The following is a 20,815-nucleotide window of genomic DNA, read 5'->3' as shown; positions in this document are numbered from 1 at the left end:
AAAGGGCGAACTTTAATTTTATTGCTTATTTCTACAGGGAGAGTCAGAGAATCAAAGTGTTGTTTTCGGCTATATTGACGGTCCATAGTTTTTGGAAACTAATCACGAGCATATAGGCTAGATAATCAATATCTCTATAGTATCTATACTAATTAGAACGAGCTAGACGATCTTGATACTAATACTAGAAGAAATGCAAGCCACACAATATTTTCTCACTTGGCATTATTGATATCTTATCCCAAACATTATAATAACAGCTCAAGGCTGTCTTTGTCAGTCAGCACTGTGTCTCTTTCCCAGCTCTCAGACAAGACGGCGTTCTTCTCTCCGACCACCGTCATGGAAGAAAAACCGTCGGCGGCAACCGGACTTCAGCCAATCCGCTGTAGAGGTACTCCAATATATAACTATGTGCGCTTCCAAATTAGGTTTTTTTAGAAAAAATCTGTTTCTCATCCCCTTTGAAGTGTTTGATGTTTCAATGGGGTTTGAAATTTTTTAGCTGCCGTCTGCCGGAAGCCCGGCGAACCACTAGTGATTGAGGAGATATCAGTGGCGCCGCCACTGGCTCGTGAAGTTCGAATCCGGATAATATGCACCTCTTTATGTCATACTGATATTTCCATTTGGAAGTTGAAGGTTCGTCTTGTTGGGTTCCTTCTCATTTCATTGTGTAGTTTTTGTAGAATCAAGTAATTTATTGCTCTGTTTCTTGGATTTTTGAAGGATCCTCCGGGGGTTGTTCCAAGAATCCTTGGCCACGAAGCGTTCGGGTGAGATTCAGATCTTTTCTTGAGTTATTGTCATGAACCACGAACCTTCACGATGATATGATATTGTCCACTTTGAGCTTAAGCTCTCGTGGCTTTGCTTTGGGTCAATGGAGATGTATTCCTTACTTTATAAACCCATGATTAGCCCCTTAATTAGCCGACGTGACACTCCTCTCCCAGTAATCCTCATCAATCCTCCCTTCGAACAAAGTATACCATAGAGCCTCCTCTTAGGCCTATAGAGCCCTCGAACAACCTCCCCTTAATCGAGGCTCGACTCCTTTTCTCTAGAGCCTTCGAATAGAGTACCCCCTTTGTTCAACACTTGAGTCACTTTTGACTACACATTCGAAACTCACAACTTCTTTGTTCGACATTTGAGGATTCTATTGACATGGCTAAGTTAAGGGCATGACTCTGGTACTATGTTAGGAACCACGAACCCCACAATGATATGATATTGTCCACTTTGAGCATAAGCTCTTGTGGCTTTGCTTTTGGTCAATGGAGATGTATTCCTTACTTTATAAACCCACGATCAACCCCTTAATTAACCCAATAATCCTCAACAATCTTTTCCTCGAACAAAGTATACCATAGAGCTTCCCTTAAGGCCTATGGAGCTCTCAAACAGCCTCCCCTTAATCGAGGTTCGACTCATTTTCTCTGAAACCTTCAAACAAAGTACACCGAGTCACTTTTGACTACACATTCGAGGCTCACAACTTCTTTGTTCAACATTTGAGGATTCTATTAACATGGTTAAGTTAAGGGCATGGCTCTGATACCATGTTAGGAACCATGGACCCCATAATGGTATGATATTGTTCACTTTGAGTATAAGCTCTCGTGGCTTTGCTTTTGGTTTCTCCAAAATGCCTCGTACCAATGGAGATGTATTCCTTATTTTATAAACCCGTGATCAACTCTTAATTAGCCAATGTGAGGACTCCTCTCCCAATAATCCTCAACAATCCTCCCCTCGAACAAAGTATATCATAGAGTCTCCCATGAAGGCTTATGGAGCCCTCGTACACAGCCTCCCCTTAGTTGAGACTCGACTCCTTTTCTCTAGAGCCTTCGAACAAAGTACACCATTTGTTCGACATTGTTCGACGTTTGAGGATTCTACTGACATGGCTAAGTTAAGGACAAGACTCTGATATCATGTTAGGAACTAAGAACCCGAGAGTAGTATGATATTGATATTGTCCGCTCAAAATCTTATTTGGTAGCTGATCTTAGTGTTTGATGTTGCAGGGTGGTTGAAAGTGTAGGGGAGGATGTGAACGAAGTTAAGGAAGGAGATACTGTCATCCCAACATTCATGGCTGACTGTGAGGAATGTGAAGATTGCTTATCAAATAACAGCAATCTTTGTTCAAAATTCCCTTTCAGCATGTCTTCAGTAATGCCCCGCCATGGGACAAGCAGGTTCACAGATCTCAATGGAGAGGTTGTTCATCATTTTCTGTATGTTTCAAGTTTCAGTGAGNGAAGGCTTATGGAGCCCTCGTACACAGCCTCCCCTTAGTTGAGACTCGACTCCTTTTCTCTAGAGCCTTCGAACAAAGTACACCATTTGTTCGACATTGTTCGACGTTTGAGGATTCTACTGACATGGCTAAGTTAAGGACAAGACTCTGATATCATGTTAGGAACTAAGAACCCGAGAGTAGTATGATATTGATATTGTCCGCTCAAAATCTTATTTGGTAGCTGATCTTAGTGTTTGATGTTGCAGGGTGGTTGAAAGTGTAGGGGAGGATGTGAACGAAGTTAAGGAAGGAGATACTGTCATCCCAACATTCATGGCTGACTGTGAGGAATGTGAAGATTGCTTATCAAATAACAGCAATCTTTGTTCAAAATTCCCTTTCAGCATGTCTTCAGTAATGCCCCGCCATGGGACAAGCAGGTTCACAGATCTCAATGGAGAGGTTATTCATCATTTTCTGTATGTTTCAAGTTTCAGTGAATACACCGTTGTAGATGTGGCCTATGTCATCAAAGTAGATCCTGCTATCCCTCCAAACAGGGCATGCCTCCTTAGTTGTGGGGTTGCAACAGGTGACTGTCTAATCCATTACTTTCCATTGTCGGTAACGGCTCAAGCCCGCCGCCAGCGGATATTGTCCTCTTTGGGCTTTCCTTTTTGGACTTCTACGGAAGGTTTTTAAAATGTATCTGCTAGGGAGAGGTTTCCACACCCTTATAAAGAATGTTTCGTTTTCCTCCCCAACCAACGTAGGATCTCTCAATCCACCCCCCTTCGGTGCCCAGCGTTCTTGCTGGCACACTGCCTTGGTCCACCCCCCTTCGGGGCTCAGCTTCCTCGCTGCCACATCGCCCTCTGGCTCTGATACCATTTGTAACAACTAAAGCCCACTGCTAGCAGATATTGTCCTCTTTGGGTTTTCCCTGAAGCATCGGTTAGGGAGAGGTTTCCACACCCTTATAAAGAATGTTTCGTTTTCCTCCCCAACCGATGTGGGATCTCACAATCCACCCCCCTTTGCGGCCCAGCGTCCTTGCTGGCATACTACCTCGTGTCCACCTTCCTTTGGGGCTCAACCTCTTCCCTAGCACATCGCCTTTTGTCTGGCTCTGATACCATCTGTAACAGTCCAAGCCCTCTGCTAGCAGATATTATCCTCGGGTTTTCCCTTTCAGGCTTCCCCTCAAGGTTTTTAAAACGCATCTGTTAGTGAGAGGTTTTCATACCCTTATAAAGAATGTTTTGTTCTCCTCCCCAATCAACGTGGGATCTCACACACAATTTCTCATAAATATTGCTTTAACATGTGTTTATAGGGGTTGGTGCAGCATGGAAAACANTCCACACCCTTATAAAGAATGTTTCGTTTTCCTCCCCAACCGAAGTGGGATCTCACAATCCACCCCCCTTTGGGGCCCAGCGTCCTTGCTGGCATACTACCTCGTGTCCACCTTCCTTTGGGGCTCAACCTCCTCCCTAGCACATCGCTTTGTGTCTGGCTCTGATACCATCTGTAACAGTCCAAGCCCTCTGCTAGCAGATATTGTCCTCCTTGGGGTTTTCCCTTTCGGGCTTCCCCTCAAGGTTTTTAAAACGCATCTGTTAGTGAGAGGTTTTCATACCCTTATAAAGAATGTTTTGTTCTCCTCCCCAATCAACGTGGGATCTCACACACAATTTCTCATAAATATTGCTTTAACATGTGTTTATAGGGGTTGGTGCAGCATGGAAAACAGCAAATGTGAAGAAGGGATCCACTGTTGCCATTTTTGGACTTGGGTCCATAGGTTTAGCTGTATGAACTCATTAATGATTCATTTAAGTAAAACCTTGACAGGCTACGTTGAAAACTTCATGGTTTAGTATTGTTGTTATAGGTAGCTGAAGGAGCAAGACTATGTGGAGCAAGCAGGATCATTGGGATAGATATCAACCCAGATAAATTTGAAGCTGGTAAGTACTTTTATATAGTATTATACTAATCAAATCCTTGTTTAAAGTTAAAACAAGTTTAATTATAGATGAAGCATGTTCATATGGGATTCATATATTTAGAAGGGGAGTTGAGTATGAAGAACAAATGATGAAAAACATAATGTTTTGGTAAAACATTCAAATTGATTAGCTAGAAAGAACGTGAGATCCCACATCGGTTGGGGAGGAGAATGAAACATTTTTTTATAAGGGTGTGGAAACGTCTCCCTAGTAGACGCGTTTTAAAATCTTAAAGGGAAGTCGGAAAGGAAAAGCTCAAAGAGGACAATATCTACTAGTGGTGGGCTGGGCTGTTACAAATAGTATCAGAGGTAGACACGGGGCGATGTGCTAGCGAGGAGGCTGAGACCGGAAGGGAGTGGACACGAGGCGGTGTGCCAGCAAGGACGTTGGGTCTCAAATGGCGGTGGATCTAGGGGGTCCCACATTGATTGAAGAAGGGAACAAGTGCCAACGAGGACGTTGGACTCTGAAGGGGGTGGATTGTGAGATCCCACATGAGTTGGGGGAGGAGAACGAAACATTCTTTGTAAGAGTGTGAAACCCTCTCTCTAGTAGACGCGTGTTAAAACTTTGAAAGGAAGCCCGAAAGAAAAAGCCTAAAGAGGACAATATCTACTAGCGGTGGGCTTGAGTTGTTACAAATGGTATCAGAGTCAGACACAGGCCAATGTGCCAGCGAGGAGGCTGAGCCCCGAAGGGAGGTGGACATGCGGTGGTGTGCCAGCAAGGACGCTGAGCTTCGAAAGGGGGTGGATTAGGGGTCGTGCAAGTGTCTTTGTTTCGTCTCAAATATTTTATTGTTTGATTATTTGTTTGTGAAAACTTCAAAAGTTATTTGAAATGATATGGTTGAATCATTATTAATCAAGTTGTTATAAAAGTGTGTTCATTTTTTGCAGCCAAAAAGTTTGGAGTCACTGAGTTCTTGAATTCTGGGAGGCTTGAGGATAAATCTGTGAGCCAGGTATGTAAGTTATCAATGTGATTCAGTCTTATATATACTCATCAAACTTGCAACCTTAGCAAAGGAATGAATGGTTAATCCCATTTAGTAATGGTAGAAGTCGAGTTGAATCGACGTTAGATTTTATTGGATTAAACAAAAATAACTTTGACGTCTACCGATGTTGAGGTTAGATCTTCACAATGGTCGTGTGATAATCAAATTCATTGATGAACTTCCTTCGACGAGAATTTATGAGTGTGAGATCTTAGATTGGTAGGAGAAGGGTACGAAACATTTTTTTTATAAGTATGTGGAAACCTCTCCATAGTAGACGTATTTTAAAATCGGAGGCTGATGACAATATGTATCAGGCCAAAACAGACAATATCTACTAGCGGTGGGGGGCTTGGACGGTTACAAATGGTATTAGAGCCAGACAGCGGGTGGTGTGTCAGTGAGGACATGGCCTCCAAGGGGGTGGATTTTGAGATGACACATTGGTTGGAGAGGGGAATGAAACATTCCTTGTAAGGGTGTGGAATCCTCTCCTAAGTAGACGCATTTTAAAACTGTGAGGCTGGAGACGATAAGTAACAGACTAAAGCAGATAATATCTACTAACAATGGACTTGAACTATTACAAATGGTATCAGAGCTAGACATCGAGTGATGTGCTAGTGAGGACACCGGGCCCTCAAAAGGGTGAATTGTGAGATCCCACATTGGTTGGAGAGGGAAACGAAGAATTCTTTATAAGGGTGTAGAAACCTCCTCCTAGTAGACATGTTTTAAAATCGTGAGGCTGATGGTGATACGTAACGAGCCAAAGTGGACAATATTTGCTAGCAGTGGGCTTGAGTTTTTACAAATGGCATCAGACTAGACACCAAGCTGTATGCCAGTGAGATAAGAATCAAAAGAAATTAAAAGAAGGAAACGATGAGATAAGAATATGTTGAACCAACTGATGTGGCCTACTAAAGAAACTTTGGAAAATCAGCCCCGGAAATTGTCTGAGCTAATGCTGCAAGCTTTTTTGACGACCTCATTGACTTTTGGGTCGTCATATCCTGGTTCTACTAGAGCTTCTGGTAGAGATACATATTTTTTAGGGTAAGTCTTGATTTCAGGAACTAGAACAATCGCATCTGAGTAGGTTGAAGGGACAAAAGGTCTATTTGAAGTGGAAGAGATAGTAGGTCTCGGTGGAGTAACGGTAAATGGCCGTGTTGAAGAGGCAGAAGATCTCGTCGGAGTGATAAGCTCCAGTTGTTTTCGAAGTTTTGCTTTAGATCTGGTCACCAGCGTGAAACCAGCATCCATGGCATAGCTATCTGCCGTCACTAGAGTAGGGGAGTTAGAAGCAATAGGCTTCTTCCATTTTTCAACATTCTTTTTTCCGGTCATTATGAGATGAAGAAGAGTGGATACAGAGTTTTTTTTAGAGTAGGATCTCTTTTGAGAGGTAATCTGACAAGGGGTTTTCGATCCCTTATATAGGCAAAATTTGAAAAATTGAAGCAAGATAAAATGGGTGTCCTCAAGCAAAAATTTGTTTACAACAATTTTGAATGCTCTGTAATCGGTTTTGATAACAAAGTTTTTGTTAATTAAATCACCCTTAAATTTGTGCACACAAGTTACTATTGAAAGTATTTATTTCTTTACTGTTTGAGTAATTTTTGTAATTTTTGTAGTAGAATTCCATATCCCGAATGAAAGCTTACAATGGATTCTTTCTTGTCACAAGACTGTTTCAGGATTCCTCATATCCTATATTTGATGCATCGATCTCCACTGTTAAACTAGCCTTTACGTTTATCAAAGATAAAAGCATAACTGATTTTTTGGACTGGTTTGGTGTGTTCTTTCGTCTAGTGTTTTGGATTATTTTTTAGTCTTTCAGGAAGTAGTTTACAAATGAGTCTGATCTTTTGAAGCAGATCAAAACATAACCAGACATCCCAAAAATCTTTGGAGTTGGTTTTATCAATAATTTGATTAGGAAGATTTGAGGCAAACTGGGTTTAATTAGACCCAAATGAATTTCAAATCCAAACATCTCAATTAAACCATTTGTTCTGACGTTGTAAAAAATGTTTGAAGATGTTAAAATGTTGATAGATGTTTTAAGAAAAAATCGAAACATCGCAATTGAAAAATCGTGAAAAGGATTAAAAATATCATTCATAGTTTTTTGAAATTCGGACTCGTGTTTTTTAGCCCAAATGGCATAAAGTTCCATTCTTACTGTCCGAAGGCTTGAAAGCTGTTTTGTATTTGTCTAGATTTGCCGACAATATTTTTGATTGTGCATTAAATTAGATTTATTTGAAATTGGATATCTAATTCATTCCAAAACCTTATTTAAGGGTTTGTAATTGATTAACAGTCGCGGGACTCCACGTTCCTTCTCAGCTTGGTTGTGACGTAAAAAGCCGCACATGACCAGAGACTTTTGATGGCCTGCCTAATTAGACTCTTTTTCAAAAGATCATTAATAAGTCGAACCTTCGTAGAAGTATTTTTCTCCTCAATCTTTAAGAGTTAGTGCTGAAAGCAGGAAGAGAATAAGAAAAATTCAGAGCATGTGATAGCTGAGCTAATAGCCCTTGTGTTCCGGGTTGTTATAGGAACCTCAACTAGCATATATCTATACGAACAATTTAAATTAGATCCTTTGTAATTATTACAAAGCATATTATATCAAATTGTTATCAGAATAATGTACTCGACCTAATCCATATGTTATAGATCCTTGTCTAACGTTACGTTTTTATAAGCGTTGAAAACTTGGTTTCAGGTAATTAATGAAATGACGGGTGGAGGTGCAGATTACTGCTTTGAATGTGTTGGAATGGCTTCATTAGTTCAGGAAGCCTTTGCATGCTGCAGACAGGTCCTCCAATCCTTCTCACTTTAAATTTTATTACTAATATCTTCCTCGAGCTTATTCGAAATTGGTATACGAAACTCTAGGAATTGGATCTAATAAGATTTTTTTGAAAAAACGAGACCTCTAAAAATGATAAATAATCAATCCATAAACAAGTTTTGGAACGGATTACTATGATGATCAAAATCAAGAGTAAAGAAAACTTGTTTTTAAACTTATTATTCGAATCAATTCATAAGATAATTTGAACGAGACTATTTGAATGACTCTACTATGCAAATCTAAATACAATAAATGCAAATGAACAAGTTTATAACTTAAGAGGCGCAATATGCAACACGGATGAGTATTTCAATCTAAGAGTAACTTAGGGTCAATTAAAAGGTTGTAACTTTGATACCCATCAATACCATAATGATCACCAGCTAAATTGTATCTTAAAATCGGCATGATTAAAATACCTTATTTTGTACAAAAAAGACTCAAAACGTTTTTTACTCCTTTCTCTCGAACATCACGAAAAACCCCATTCGTTCTCTCTCGTTACAAACAAAAAAGTGGGGTTGCGGCCTAATTGTGCACTCTCTCGTTCTACGAACCCTTGTTGATTCTGAACTTCGTTCGTGAAGTAATTTAACTTTTGACGGACTAGCCCTTTTTTATACCATGGAAGGAAAATGAGCTTTGCTCCTTTGGGTTTCCAGTACTCCAATGGTTTACAAGTTGTTCGTATAATTTTATAAGTTTGGAATATAAGTGCAACCATTCATTTTAACTGTTCTTAACTAATATTTCTGCCACTCGTATTTGACTTCAGGGTTGGGGAAAAACAATCGTGTTAGGAGTGGAGAAGCCCGGCGCAGTTTTGAGTTTAAACTTTTTTGATATCCTTTTACGTGGAAAGAGTATCATGGGATCGTTATATGGAGGATTGAAGCCTAAATCAGATATCCACACTCTCATTAAATGGTATACAGAAAAGGTAACTTACTATTGCTTTTTTGCTGTTAATATTACGTATAAATTCAACTGTCTTAGTGATTTTAGAATTTTTGACCATCAGAAACTTGAGCTAGATAAATTTGTCACACACGAGATAGGTTTTGGAGACATCAATGAAGCTTTTGATTTGCTCATCGAAGGAAAGTGCTTGAGATGTGTGATATGGATGAACAAATAAGTAGCCACCCTATCACGTTGTGACTTGTCTTGTTATTAATCTAACAATTATGCTATTCAAAAACTTTAAATTGTACGTCTATATAACACTGGTTTAAATGTCGTGATTACGGGTTTTGTCTATTTGGTCCCTAAGAAATAACTATAAGAATTGCCCGCCCAAACGGTGCCAAGAAAGAGAATTTTAAGACTTCTGCACCATGATCCTAAATTGAGCTTAGATGGATCGAGTAAACTAAGGTGTAGCCTAGAAAGAGCTTATAACTTAAGAACGAATTCTGAAGTAATACCTCAAATAAATCACTTGTGAAAATAATAATTTTTTTTCTAAATAATCCAAAATCTTCTAATCGAGTCGTATCATATTAAAGATTAGTAGGGCTGAAGTCAGCTTAGATATAAAGAAAAATTGACCTAACCAATCTAACTGAACTAAGTTGGATCGGTCTAACTGAACTAGTCAAGCCAATTCATTTGAACTTTGTCTTTGTTTATCGGGCAGAGTGCACAATTTCATATAAGTTTTGAATTTTTCTCTGGCAATCATTTTCTAGCGGCGACAATGACCGATTCCCATCAATAAGATAAAAGAAACCAAAACGTGATAGCTGCAGATGTGAATCAATAATGAACAAACAACCCTCCGACCAAAACAAGAAAAAAGAACACAACCCATGATTTTGCTGGAAGGGGAACAAAGCATTCTAGAGTGTGGAAACTTCTCTTTAACAAACATGTTTTAAAACTATGAGGCTAACGACAACAATACGTAAGCGGATAATATGTACTAGTCAGCTTGGACTATTACAACCTCGATTTTTTTTTCTATGAACAAATTGAATATTATTATAGACAATTAATAAAGATATATACTATTTTTACGAAAACCAAAATTCAATAATGTGTATTAAATATTAAATAGTAATTGCTTACTACTTCTAATTAATTTACCTTAATATCAAAATATATAAACTAATCTCAGTTTTGTATGTAAAGTTCTATTTTCATCCCTACTCAAGAATCAATATTAGTTAAACTAAAGAAGATCATATTCAAATAATAATTTATTACGATAAACAGAATTCATTTGACATAAAATGTATATCCAAGATTTGAATTTAACTTGAATATAAAAATGAGAGTATTTTTAAAGGATTTGAATGGACGTACTTATTAAGAAATAACGAGGAAACCGATGCATGATGGGGTGAAGTTGCTCAATTGTTCATCCAAATCACAGATCTCAAGGACTTTCCTTCAATTAGCAGATTAAAAGCTTGGTTGATATCTTCCAAACCTACTTCGTGGGTCACAAATTTATCCAGTTCAAGTTTCTGATGGTCAAAAGATTCGAACATTAAGAACATGAATAAATAAATAAAAAGTAACACAGCTATGTAGGGTAGGTTACCTTATCAGTGTACCAGTTAAGGAGGGTGGGAATATCTGATTTGGGCTTTGTTCCCCCGAACAAGGATCCCATGATAGTCTTCCCACGATGAAGGACTTCGTAAGAGCTAAGATTCAATAGTGATCCAGGCTTGTCCACTCCCACCACGATTGTTTTACCCCAACCCTGATGCCAAATAGGAATTTGTAGAAATAAATTTTTAAGATATAAACATTCATAAACTATCACCGCCACCAATCTTGCTTGAAATTTTCAAAATTTTTAGATTTTGTTTTTAAAAATTTGCTACGAATTGAAGTGCTTCCTCAAGAAAGATGATGAACAGTGTAAAGAAGTTGATACACAATTTTCACATACGGAAAAACATTAAACATGAGCTTTAGACCTTTGACCTTTAGATCGAGAGTACGTACTTTTTGCCAATTTAGCATAGTACCCTGAAGGTATGTCCATATGTACAAAACCATTGTTAAGTAATAACAACTTAAAAAATGCACAAACCACCTTAATAAAAGAGTTACAATTATAAGTAAAACTAGATTAAATTATAAATTTTGCCCCAATAATTTAGAGAAATTAGAAGTTAATGTCTATAGTTTATAAACATGAACAAATTTATAATTTAAACTTAAAACTAATCATTGCAATTATACAATAAATTTATGAATTTGTTCAAACAACTTTGGTTTAATCACAATAGTTTTGTAAGTTTAAAGGCTATAATCTTGACACGTTAAGCTCGAGATTGTTAAGTTTGAAAGTTTAGGAAGATTAAATTTAAGAGATCTATGTTTGAGGTGTGAGTTTAAGAATTTTTAGTGGAATATAAAATTATCTTTAAGTTCATCAATTCTTATTTTTTATTTTGACCTTTATGTTGGAAGATGGGACGTTGGGATATCTTTTGGACAATTTGATCCTATTATTCACTTAATAATTTCAAAAATGTTAATTCTATACTATTTAAAAATTTAGTAATCAATTATCTTATTTATCTTTTATCTGTACACGTTTTCATTACTTAATAGAAATACAACATTTTTTAATTAGTATAAATGTTTTGAATTCATATTATAACATTGTTAACAGAGAGAGAAGGGTGGAACCTGTCTACAGCATGTGAATGCTTCTTGAACTAAGGAAGCCATTCCAACGCATTCAAAGCAATAGTCTGCACCTCCACCAGTCATTTCAATAATTACCTGCTCAACATTTACATCAGAAAGGTTTATTTAGTTATAAGCCATCGTCTGAATTCAATACTGTAAACAATCCAATGCTATGACTAAGTCATTTCCTGTAAAAGTTTTAGGATAAATTTGCTGAACGTACACGAATTCTGAGCTATTATTTGTGTGAGATCCCACATCGATTGAAGAAGGAACGACGCATTCTTTATAAGGACGTAGAAACCTCTCACTACAAACGCGTTTTAAAAACTTTGAGAAAAAACTCAAAAAAGACAATACTGCTAGCGGTGGGCTTAGACTGTTACAATTTGTAGTTTTAAAAATCTCAAAGTAAAATGCATAAAGAGGACAATATCTACTGACGATGGGTTTGAGTTATTAAGTTTTGTAGTTTTAAAAACCCCCAAAGGGAAAAGCCCGAAGATGACAACATTTGTTAGCGATGGGTTTGAGCTATTACGACGGGAATTTGAAACACTGATAAACTAGGTACCTGGCTCACACATTTATCCCCAAGACTTCTGGTATTAACGAACTCAGTGACTCCAAACTTCTTCGCTGCATTTGGGAAATGCACACATTTTTATGACTATAAGTTTAAATAACAATGCATTCACATGATGGAGCATTTTATCTTGAAACTCGTGGCTCCTTCAATGGGGAAGAGATTCAGGATTCTATTTTAATAGAATAAAGAATTGGAAATTAAGAAAATGAGAAACAAAAGCACTTGCCAGTTTCAAATTTATCTGGGTTGACATCTATACCAATAATCCTGCTTGCTCCACATATTCTTGCTCCTTCCGCAACCTATAGCAACAATAGTAAACAATGAAGCTTCTTAAGGATCCTATCAAAGTTTTATTAAACTAAGTCAATGGACAGTTCATACAGCTAAACCTATGGACCCTAGTCCAAATATGGCGACAGTGGATCCCTTCTCTACATTTGCTGTTCTCCATGCCGCACCAACCCCTATAACCAAATGTTAACATTCTGATAAATTGCGAGAGCTCTCGAAATTGTCAAGTATGGACAAAAATATGCACAAGATAACATTGTATAGTTTCACAAAATTTATCTTGTTAATATGATATTTGAGCAGAAATTGAAAGGAAGAACAAGAAAGCCAGGGCTTCGGTCCTCTCAACAAATTGAAGTTCTAACCAAATAGAGGTCAAGGTAAGTTTCTTTATGTTATGAAGTATAGAAAATTTTAGAAGGGAAACTGCACTAGTCGCATATTATGAATTGAACTAGATTTTGTTAAGCAAACTCGAGCATTTTCAGGAGAATACAATTCAAACCATCATAATAGTCAGTAATGAATTAGAAGATGACCTGTTGTTACCCCACAACTAAGAAGGCATGCCCTGTTTGGAGGGATTGCAGGATCTACTTTGGTTACATTGGCGACATTGGCGACATCTACCACAGTGTATTCAGTGAAACTTGATACAAACAGAAAATGATGAATAACCTCTCCATTGAGATCTGTGAATCTGCTTGTCCCACATCGGGGCATTCCGGGAGACACACTGAAAGGCAATTTTGAACATAGATTGCTCTTATTTGATAAGCAATCTTCACATTCCCCACAGTCAGCCATGAATGTTGGGATTACTGTATCTCCTTTCTTAACTTCATTCACATCCTTCCCTACACTCTCAACCACTCTGCAATGCCAAACAAAAAATCTGAAGCAGGTCTATTTCTAGAAACAGAGATTTAGTGCGGAATTAATTGCCTATTCTCAAGAACAAGTCATTCACGGATCAACTACCAAAGGACGGTCACTAAGTTATTAGACGTTTTGGTACACAAAGCAGTACAAGAAAAGCCTATTCATCTGTAGTTATCTCGTGCGGAAGAACCAATGAATGAGCGGATACAATTACCACAACTAATTGCCATAAATTCCTCACGTTTACAGCAGGATACAGCTCATGCAGCGCACGAAAAGAGCATATTTGAAAATCACCAAAAAAAAAAAACACAGGCAACATTTTTTTGTTGAGTACATTTCTTCCAGAATAACGCTGAACAACAAATAAAAATCAAAAGTATCCGAAACTTCAAGATCGAATTTCATTTAATGAGGTAGCAGATGATTGAAACAATTCTAAATGAGATGTGGAACTCACCCGATTGCCTCGTGGCCAAGAATTCTAGGAACAATCCCTGGAAAATCCTTCGGAAATGTAACATCAAAAAATCAGGTAAAAAAATCACTTCATTCCACAAAGTTTACACAAAAAAAACAGAAGAATGAGTACAAGAGAAACCTTCATCTTCCAGAACGTGAGATCGCTGTGACACAAAGAGGTACATATTATCCGAATCCGAACTTCATGAGCCATAGGCGGCGCCACAATTATCTCCTCAATCACCAGCGGCTCCCCAGGCTTCCGGCAGACAGCAGCTAACAAATTTCAAACGCATTAAAAAACATCAAACATTTCAAACGAAATGAGGAAGAGACATTCGATAAAATAACAAATTCAATCAGAAAAACAATACAACCGAAGAAGTACCTCTGCAGCGGATAGAGTGAAGTCCAGTTGCAGCCGAGGAGTTATCTTCCATGACGGAGGTCGGAAGGAGTTTGTCGGTGATGAGAGTCCGTCCTCTCCGACAACGTCTTCACTGAGAGATAAGAGTAATCTCTTGGGATTGAAGCAGCAAAAGAGTAGAAAAATCGTTGGATTTGGAGCCCTGGAGTTGGATTTTGAAGGCAGATCGTCGTCCGTTATATGTAACCAGTGAAATAAATACGTTTGAACCTGATTTCGCTACCTATTTACTCCATTTTTTTCTATATATATATATATATATATATGTGTGTGTCATACATAGACATACATACATACATATATGTGTATATGTATGTATGTATTTAAAGACATAGTCCAATAAAGCCTAACTCAACTACCTATTTAATTTTTAAATTTATTCTTAATTATTTTTTAAAAAAATATTATAATTATTAAATAGATATAAAATATTTTAATAAAAACTACAATATTTCATAAATAAAAATAAAATGATATTATAATTTTTCTGTCGGGCTGATGACAAGTCTCTAGTTAAATTTTAAAAATACTCGTAAATTTCATTTTAAATTATTTTATTTTTTTTTTTTTTTTTTTTTGGTCTACCGTGTAAATAAATCTAAACACATACACGAAAACTAAGCAAAAACACGTGACATTTATGAACCACACATGTTGTCATGTTCCTCCTTTAAACTCCATGTTTTAAATTTTATATGCTTTATTTTATTTTATTTTCCTAATTCTAATTCCAAAATTTACCGTTATGGGTTTGTTTGGATTGGTTCACATGACAACATTTTTCGTCCACAAATTATTTTTTTTGTCAAATCTATAATATTATATTTAAATATTGCCATATAATATTTCATCTAAATCAAAATATGATAAGGTATTTAAATGCATTCAAATTTTAAATATATGTTTTGATTTAATGTATTTATACATTATTTTTTAATATTTAATGTATTTATAATTATATATTTTTTAAAATAAATATTAAAATTATATTATATAGTTACCTACCATTTGCCACAATATTATTATTATCATTTTAAACAAATGTGTGGTGCGTTTAAAATATACAAAAATAAATAAATACTATTAAATAAATAAATAAATATTATTTAATATTATTAAATAATATTATAATATATTTTTTTTTAAAATTGGGAATTCAAACTCATATACTCTCTCAAGCTCCCGATTGATTTTAGCTTAGAGGTCCGTTCTTCGAAAGAAGATTTTATAGGATCGCTATCTACCAAAATTTTTACTTATGATTCAGGCGAACGAATAATTGTCGAGTCATCCTCTTTTTGGGAGTTAGGTAAAGCCTAAACGAAGAATAGCCAACCATTTTAATTGGTTGTTAAAAGTCAAAAGCATCATAATGAGGAATTACACTGATATTAATGTCACAAATTACGGTCCACCTATGAGATCCAAAAATTTTCTCTCGGGAGAGATAAGAAATTTACTGTCTTGTGGATGTCTGTGAACAAAGTATCTATGAGTTGCACCCCCTCATCCAAGATGTGTACAACAATATCCACTAGTGGTGGGCTTGGGTTCTACTAGTGGTGAGCTTGAGTTGTTACAAATAATTATAATTATCAAGTCCTTTTTTTGAGAGTTGGGTAAAGCCTAAACGAAGAATAGGCAACCATTTTAATTGGTTGTTAAAAGTCAAAGGCATCGTAATGAGGAATTACACTGATATTGATGTCACAAATTATGGTCCACCTTTGAGATCCGATAATTTTCTTTTTACATTTTAGAATCATCCATTACTTAACTGCATTGGGACAGATAAGAAATTTACTATGTTGTGGATGTCTGTGAACAAAGTATCTATGAGTTGCACTCTTATACCCTCATCCAAGAGGTGTATAACATTATCCGCTAATGGTGGGCTTGGGTTGTTACAAATAGTACTAGAGCCAAACATCGGACAGTGTGCCAAGAACATTAGACCCCCAAAGGGGTGGCGAAGGATTCTTTACAAGTAGACGCGTTTTAAAACTTTGAACGATCGATGTTTTTTTTAGGCTTATCAATATTGAATCACTTGAACGAAAATACCGTCAAGCCACTATAAGACCATGCATCGTACTAGCAAATAGAAGTCTAATTTTCTTATTATTATACCATTTGAGTCAATAAATACAGTATGATCACTCTCTGTGTGTTAAGGTATAATATGATCACTCTCTTGTGTGTTAAGGTATAATATGATCACTCTCTTGTGTGTTAGGGTATAACAAATCATCGACCGTTGGTGGCAACTCATTTGTTCATCCACATCACACATCTCAAACACTTTCCTTCAATGAGCAAAGTGAAAGCTTTGTTGATGTCTTCAAAACTCATTTCTTGGGTCACAAATTTATCCAGCTCAAGTTCCTGAGGAACAAAAACAATCTCAAATCAGTAAAATAGTTGGATTTCTACGTTGTAACGGGTCAAGCCCACCGCTAGCAGATGTTATCCTTAAGGATTTAAAGGCTTTAAAATAGTTGGATTTCGAGCTTCCCTGCTTTAAAAGCGGTTTGCTACGGGAAGGTTTCCACACCCTAGGGGAAGGGTATTTTGTTCTCCTCCCCAACCAATGTGAGACATCACAATCCACCCCCTCCAAGGCCTAACGTCCTTATAAAGGGTGTTTTGTTCTCCTCCCCAACCAATGTGAGACATCACAATCCACCCCCTCCAGGGCCTAACGTCCTTATAAAGGGTGTTTTGTTCAATCCACCCCTTTCAGGGCTAACGTCCTTATAAAGGGTGTTTTGTTCAATCCACCCCAACCAATGTGGGACATCACAATCTACCCCCCTTTAGGGTCCAGCGTCCTTATAAGGGTGTTTTGTTCTCCTCCCCACCCCCCCCCCTCCAGGATTAGCGTCAAAGGGTGTTTTGTTCTCCTACCCAACTAATGGAACATCACAATCCACCCCATTCAGGGCCCAGCGTCACTCGTCCCTTTCTCCAGTCGATGTGGGACCCCTACCAAATCCACCCCCCAGGGAGCAGCGAGAAGGCTGGTCCGGTCTAGCTCTAATACCATTTGTAACGGTCCAAACCCACCGCTAGCAACCAACGTGGGCCATCACATATATAGTTCAGAACAAGAAGAAACAGTAGATTACCTTATCTGTGTACCATTGAAGGAGAAGAGGAATATCAGATTTTGGCTTTAATCCTCCAAACAATGATCCTACAAGAGTCTTTCCCGTATGAAGAACATCCAACGAGTCAAAACTCAACACCGATCCTGGTTTGTGCACTCCTAACACGACTGTTTTTCCCCATCCCTGAATTCAAATAATTACAACATGTTTAGTTTGTCAAGGACCAAAATGCAAACAAAAAGTTTGGGAGGACCTGTCTGCAACATGCATATGCCTCTTGAACTAAGGAAGGCAACCCAACACATTCAAAGCAATAGTCTGCTCCACCACCGGTCATTTCATTAATCACCTGCTCAACATGAACACGAAGTTAATATTATATACTCGGTTTGACCCACCACTAGTAGATATAGTTCGTTAACTGATGTGTTTCTACTTTTCTTAGGGGTCTAAGGTCCTCGTTGGCACACCACTTGGTGTCTAGCTTTGATACCATTTGTAACAATTCAAACCCACCACTAGTAGACATTGTCTGCTTTGACCCGTTACGTATCGCCGTTAGCCTCACGGTTTTAAAACGTGTCTACGAGGGAGAGGTTTCCACAGAATGTTTTGTTCTCCTCAGTGGCACACCGTTTGGTGTTTGGCTCTGATACCAATTGTAACAGCCTAAGCCCACCGCTAGTAGACATTGTCTGCTTTAGCCCATTATGCATCCCTCTAATACTAGTTGTAACAGCCCAAGCCCACCACTAGTAGATATGGTCCGTTACAGCCTTATGTGGTTTTAAGTGTCTACGAGAGGGAGGTTTCCGCACCCTTATAAGGAATGCTTTGTTCTCCTCTCCAACTGAGGTGGGATATCACACAAACCGAATCATATTTAATCTCCTACGTAATTTGCATACCTGGCTTACTGATTTATCGCCCAAGCTTCTAGAATTGACAAACTCAGTGACTCCGAACTGTTTCGCTGCATATCAAGAAATGAACATCGTAAAGGAATGTCGAACACGAGTATTCGTTTTCGAAAATAATAGTTGTAGAATACTTGCCAATTTCAAATTTATCTTGGTTGACATCTATCCCAATAATCCTGGCTGCTCCACATAGTCTTGCTCCTTCAGCGACCTGTAGCAACAATCATGAACCATGAACCGTTAACACAGCCTCCCATGGTCAAGTTTTATTCAAACAAAGTCTATAGTAAAGGGAAGAAAAGCCATACAGCTAAACCAATGGACCCTGTTCCAAATATGGCAACGGTGGATCCCTTCTCCACATTTGCTGTTTTCCATGCTGCACCAACCCCTGAAACCCAAATATTTAACCATCTCGTAAATCGTTAACAGCCCAAGCTCACTGTTACTATATATATGGTTCTTTCTGGACTTTTCTTTTCGGGCTTACCCGTAATGTTTTTAAAACAAGAATAGATTTTCACGTTCGTTCTCCTTCCCAACCGACGTGGGATCTCACGATTCACCCATTTGGGGCCAGTGTCCTCGCTGGCACTCGTTTCCCTCTCCAATCGATGTTGTTCCCCTCCCTATTGTGAGATCTCACATCGATTGGAGAGGGGAACGAGTGCTAGCTAGGATGCTGAGTCCCGAAGGAGGTGAATTGTGAGTTCCCTTGTTTCTCTATCCGATGTCGTTTCTCTCTCTATTGTGAGATTCCACATCGATTGGAGAGGAAACAAGTGCCAGCGAGGATGCTGGGCCTCAAAGGTGGTAGATTGTGAGATCCCTCGTTTCCCTCTCCAATCGATGACGTTCCCTTCTCTAATGTGAGATCTCATATCGATTGGAGAGGGAAACGAGTGCTAGCGAAGATACTGGGCCGGGGGTGAACTGTGAGATCCCTCGTTTTCCTCTCCAATTGATGTCGTTCCCCTCTCTATTGTGAGATTCCACATCGGGGACCGACATCGATTGGAGAGGGGAATGAGTGCGAACAAGGACGTTGGGCTCCAAAGTGAAATGGATTGTTAGATCCCACATCGGTTAGAGGAGAGAACGAATCATTCTTGGGGTGTAAACCTATACTTAGGAGGTACATTTCAAAAACTCTGAGGGGAAGCCCGAAAAATAAAGCCCAAATAGGACAATAGTGGCCTTAGACGGTTACAAAAGGTTGAAAACCCATTATGCACGAGACCGAGCCTACCACTAAAAACAAAACCGTTATCGAATAATGGAGTAAGAAGGAGACCTGTTGATACCCCACAGCTGAGGAGGCATGCCCTATTTGGAGGGATAGCAGGATCAACTTTGGTTACATTGGCGACATCAACCACGGTGTATTCACTGAAACTTGAAACAAACAGAAAGTGATGAATAACCTCTCCATTGAGATCTGTGAATCTGGTTGTCCCACATCGGGGCAGTCCAGGAGACACACTGAAAGGCAACTTTGAACATAAATTGCTCTTATTTGATAAGCAATCTTTACAGTCCCCACAGTCAGCCATGAATGTTGGGATGACAGTATCTCCTTCCTTAACTTCGTTCACATCCTCCCCTACACTCTCAACCACCCTACAACATCAAACAACCACATTAGATCCGCCTCGTTTAGTAATGATTTCGTTCTTAGTATTCATTCGGAGACTAAAAAAAGTATTTTTAGACCAAATTTTTTCGAAGATTGGATTAATCCAAAATTTTAGATTGATTAGGTTGGTGACTCGAGTAATTTGAGTAATGTTTACAAACCAAATGGCCTCAAAGCAAAGCCATGAGAGCTGGCTAATGCTCAAAGTGGACAATATCATACCATTGTGGAGAGTCGTGTTTATCTAACTGGTATCAGAGTTTATCTAACTGGTATCAGAGTTTATCTAACTGGTATCAGAGTTTATCTAACTGGTATCAGAGTTTATCTAACTGGTATCAGAGTTTATCTAACTGGTATCAGAGTTTATCTAACTGGTATCAGAGTTTATCTAACTGGTATCAGAGTTTATCTAACTGGTATCAGAGTTTATCTAACTGGTATCAGAGTTTATCTAACTGGTATCAGAGTTTATCTAACTGGTATCAGAGTTTATCTAACTGGTATCAGAGTTTATCTAACTGGTATCAGAGTTTATCTAACTGGTATCAGAGTTTATCTAACTGGTATCAGAGTTTATCTAACTGGTATCAGAGTTTATCTAACTGGTATCAGAGTTTATCTAACTGGTATCAGAGTTTATCTAACTGGTATCAGAGTTTATCTAACTGGTATCAGAGTT

At 38.1% G+C, this 20,815-nt stretch overlaps 3 protein-coding genes across 7 annotated transcripts in view; 1 reads left to right on the top strand and 2 right to left on the bottom strand.

Moving 5' to 3' along the window:
* The first annotated feature begins 187 nt into the window (after positions 1–187).
* Positions 188–11,880, top strand: LOC111805509 (alcohol dehydrogenase-like 7). Of its 5 annotated transcripts, none has more exons than XM_023690617.1 (11): positions 188–394; positions 506–642; positions 730–776; positions 2,037–2,232; positions 2,717–2,846; positions 3,987–4,069; positions 4,152–4,227; positions 5,172–5,236; positions 8,022–8,117; positions 8,932–9,096; positions 11,794–11,880. In XM_023690617.1, the coding sequence occupies exons 1-11, from the start codon at positions 343–345 to the stop codon at positions 11,836–11,838; spliced, it is 1,092 nt and encodes a 363-aa protein (XP_023546385.1). In that variant the 5' UTR covers positions 188–342; the 3' UTR covers positions 11,839–11,880. The 5 variants fall into 5 exon arrangements, with proteins under 5 accessions (XP_023546385.1, XP_023546384.1, XP_023546382.1 ...); XM_023690616.1 differs by lacking the exon at positions 11,794–11,880 and adding an exon at positions 9,178–9,416 and having other exon boundaries at positions 188–388; XM_023690614.1 differs by lacking the exon at positions 11,794–11,880 and adding an exon at positions 9,178–9,416.
* LOC111805507 (alcohol dehydrogenase-like 7) lies at positions 10,343–14,669 on the bottom strand. The gene is made up of 10 exons (XM_023690610.1): positions 14,429–14,669; positions 14,180–14,316; positions 14,039–14,085; positions 13,236–13,570; positions 12,787–12,869; positions 12,629–12,704; positions 12,388–12,452; positions 11,811–11,906; positions 10,705–10,869; positions 10,343–10,627 (listed from the first exon to the last, which is right to left on the bottom strand). The coding sequence occupies exons 1-10, from the start codon at positions 14,478–14,480 to the stop codon at positions 10,511–10,513; spliced, it is 1,173 nt and encodes a 390-aa protein (XP_023546378.1). The 5' UTR covers positions 14,481–14,669; the 3' UTR covers positions 10,343–10,510.
* A 1,895-nt stretch (positions 14,670–16,564) lies between these two features.
* Positions 16,565–20,815, bottom strand: part of LOC111805544 (alcohol dehydrogenase-like 7) — a 5,791-nt gene continuing 1,540 nt past the window's right edge. The window contains exons 3-10 of the mRNA XM_023690653.1: positions 20,295–20,323; positions 19,792–20,117; positions 18,806–18,888; positions 18,633–18,708; positions 18,486–18,550; positions 17,831–17,926; positions 17,596–17,760; positions 16,565–16,852 (exon numbers count right to left, since the gene is read on the bottom strand). Coding sequence (XP_023546421.1) covers positions 16,736–16,852; positions 17,596–17,760; positions 17,831–17,926; positions 18,486–18,550; positions 18,633–18,708; positions 18,806–18,888; positions 19,792–20,117; positions 20,295–20,323 — 957 coding nt within the window. The 3' untranslated portion in view covers positions 16,565–16,735. The remainder of the gene's footprint in view (positions 16,853–17,595; positions 17,761–17,830; positions 17,927–18,485; positions 18,551–18,632; positions 18,709–18,805; positions 18,889–19,791; positions 20,118–20,294; positions 20,324–20,815) is intronic.

The sequence above is a fragment of the Cucurbita pepo genome, chromosome LG11 (assembly GCF_002806865.2).
Source record: "Cucurbita pepo subsp. pepo cultivar mu-cu-16 chromosome LG11, ASM280686v2, whole genome shotgun sequence".
Lineage (NCBI taxonomy): Eukaryota > Viridiplantae > Streptophyta > Magnoliopsida > Cucurbitales > Cucurbitaceae > Cucurbita > Cucurbita pepo.
Note: the sequence above shows the minus strand (reverse complement) of the source record. Positions and strands in the feature narration are given on the sequence as shown.

What these genes read in the sequence shown, in the direction of transcription:
- LOC111805509 (XM_023690618.1), top strand. Translation starts at nt 343, where the DNA reads ATGGAAGAAAAACCGTCGGCGGCAACCGGACTTCAGCCAATCCGCTGT. An exon ending in TCAGCCAATCCGCTGTAGAG is followed by an intron (nt 395 to 505) that starts GTACTCCAATAT and finishes GAAATTTTTTAG; the next exon opens with CTGCCGTCTGCCGGAAGCCC. An exon ending in TTAAATGGTATACAGAAAAG is followed by an intron (nt 9,097 to 9,177) that starts GTAACTTACTAT and finishes TTTGACCATCAG; the next exon opens with AAACTTGAGCTAGATAAATT.
- LOC111805507 (XM_023690610.1), bottom strand. Translation starts at nt 14,480, where the DNA reads ATGGAAGATAACTCCTCGGCTGCAACTGGACTTCACTCTATCCGCTGC. An exon ending in TAGGGTCCATAGGTTTAGCT is followed by an intron (nt 12,705 to 12,786) that starts GTATGAACTGTC and finishes TTGTTGCTATAG; the next exon opens with GTTGCGGAAGGAGCAAGAAT. An exon ending in CATTCACATGCTGTAGACAG is followed by an intron (nt 10,870 to 11,810) that starts GTTCCACCCTTC and finishes ATTTGGCATCAG; the next exon opens with GGTTGGGGTAAAACAATCGT.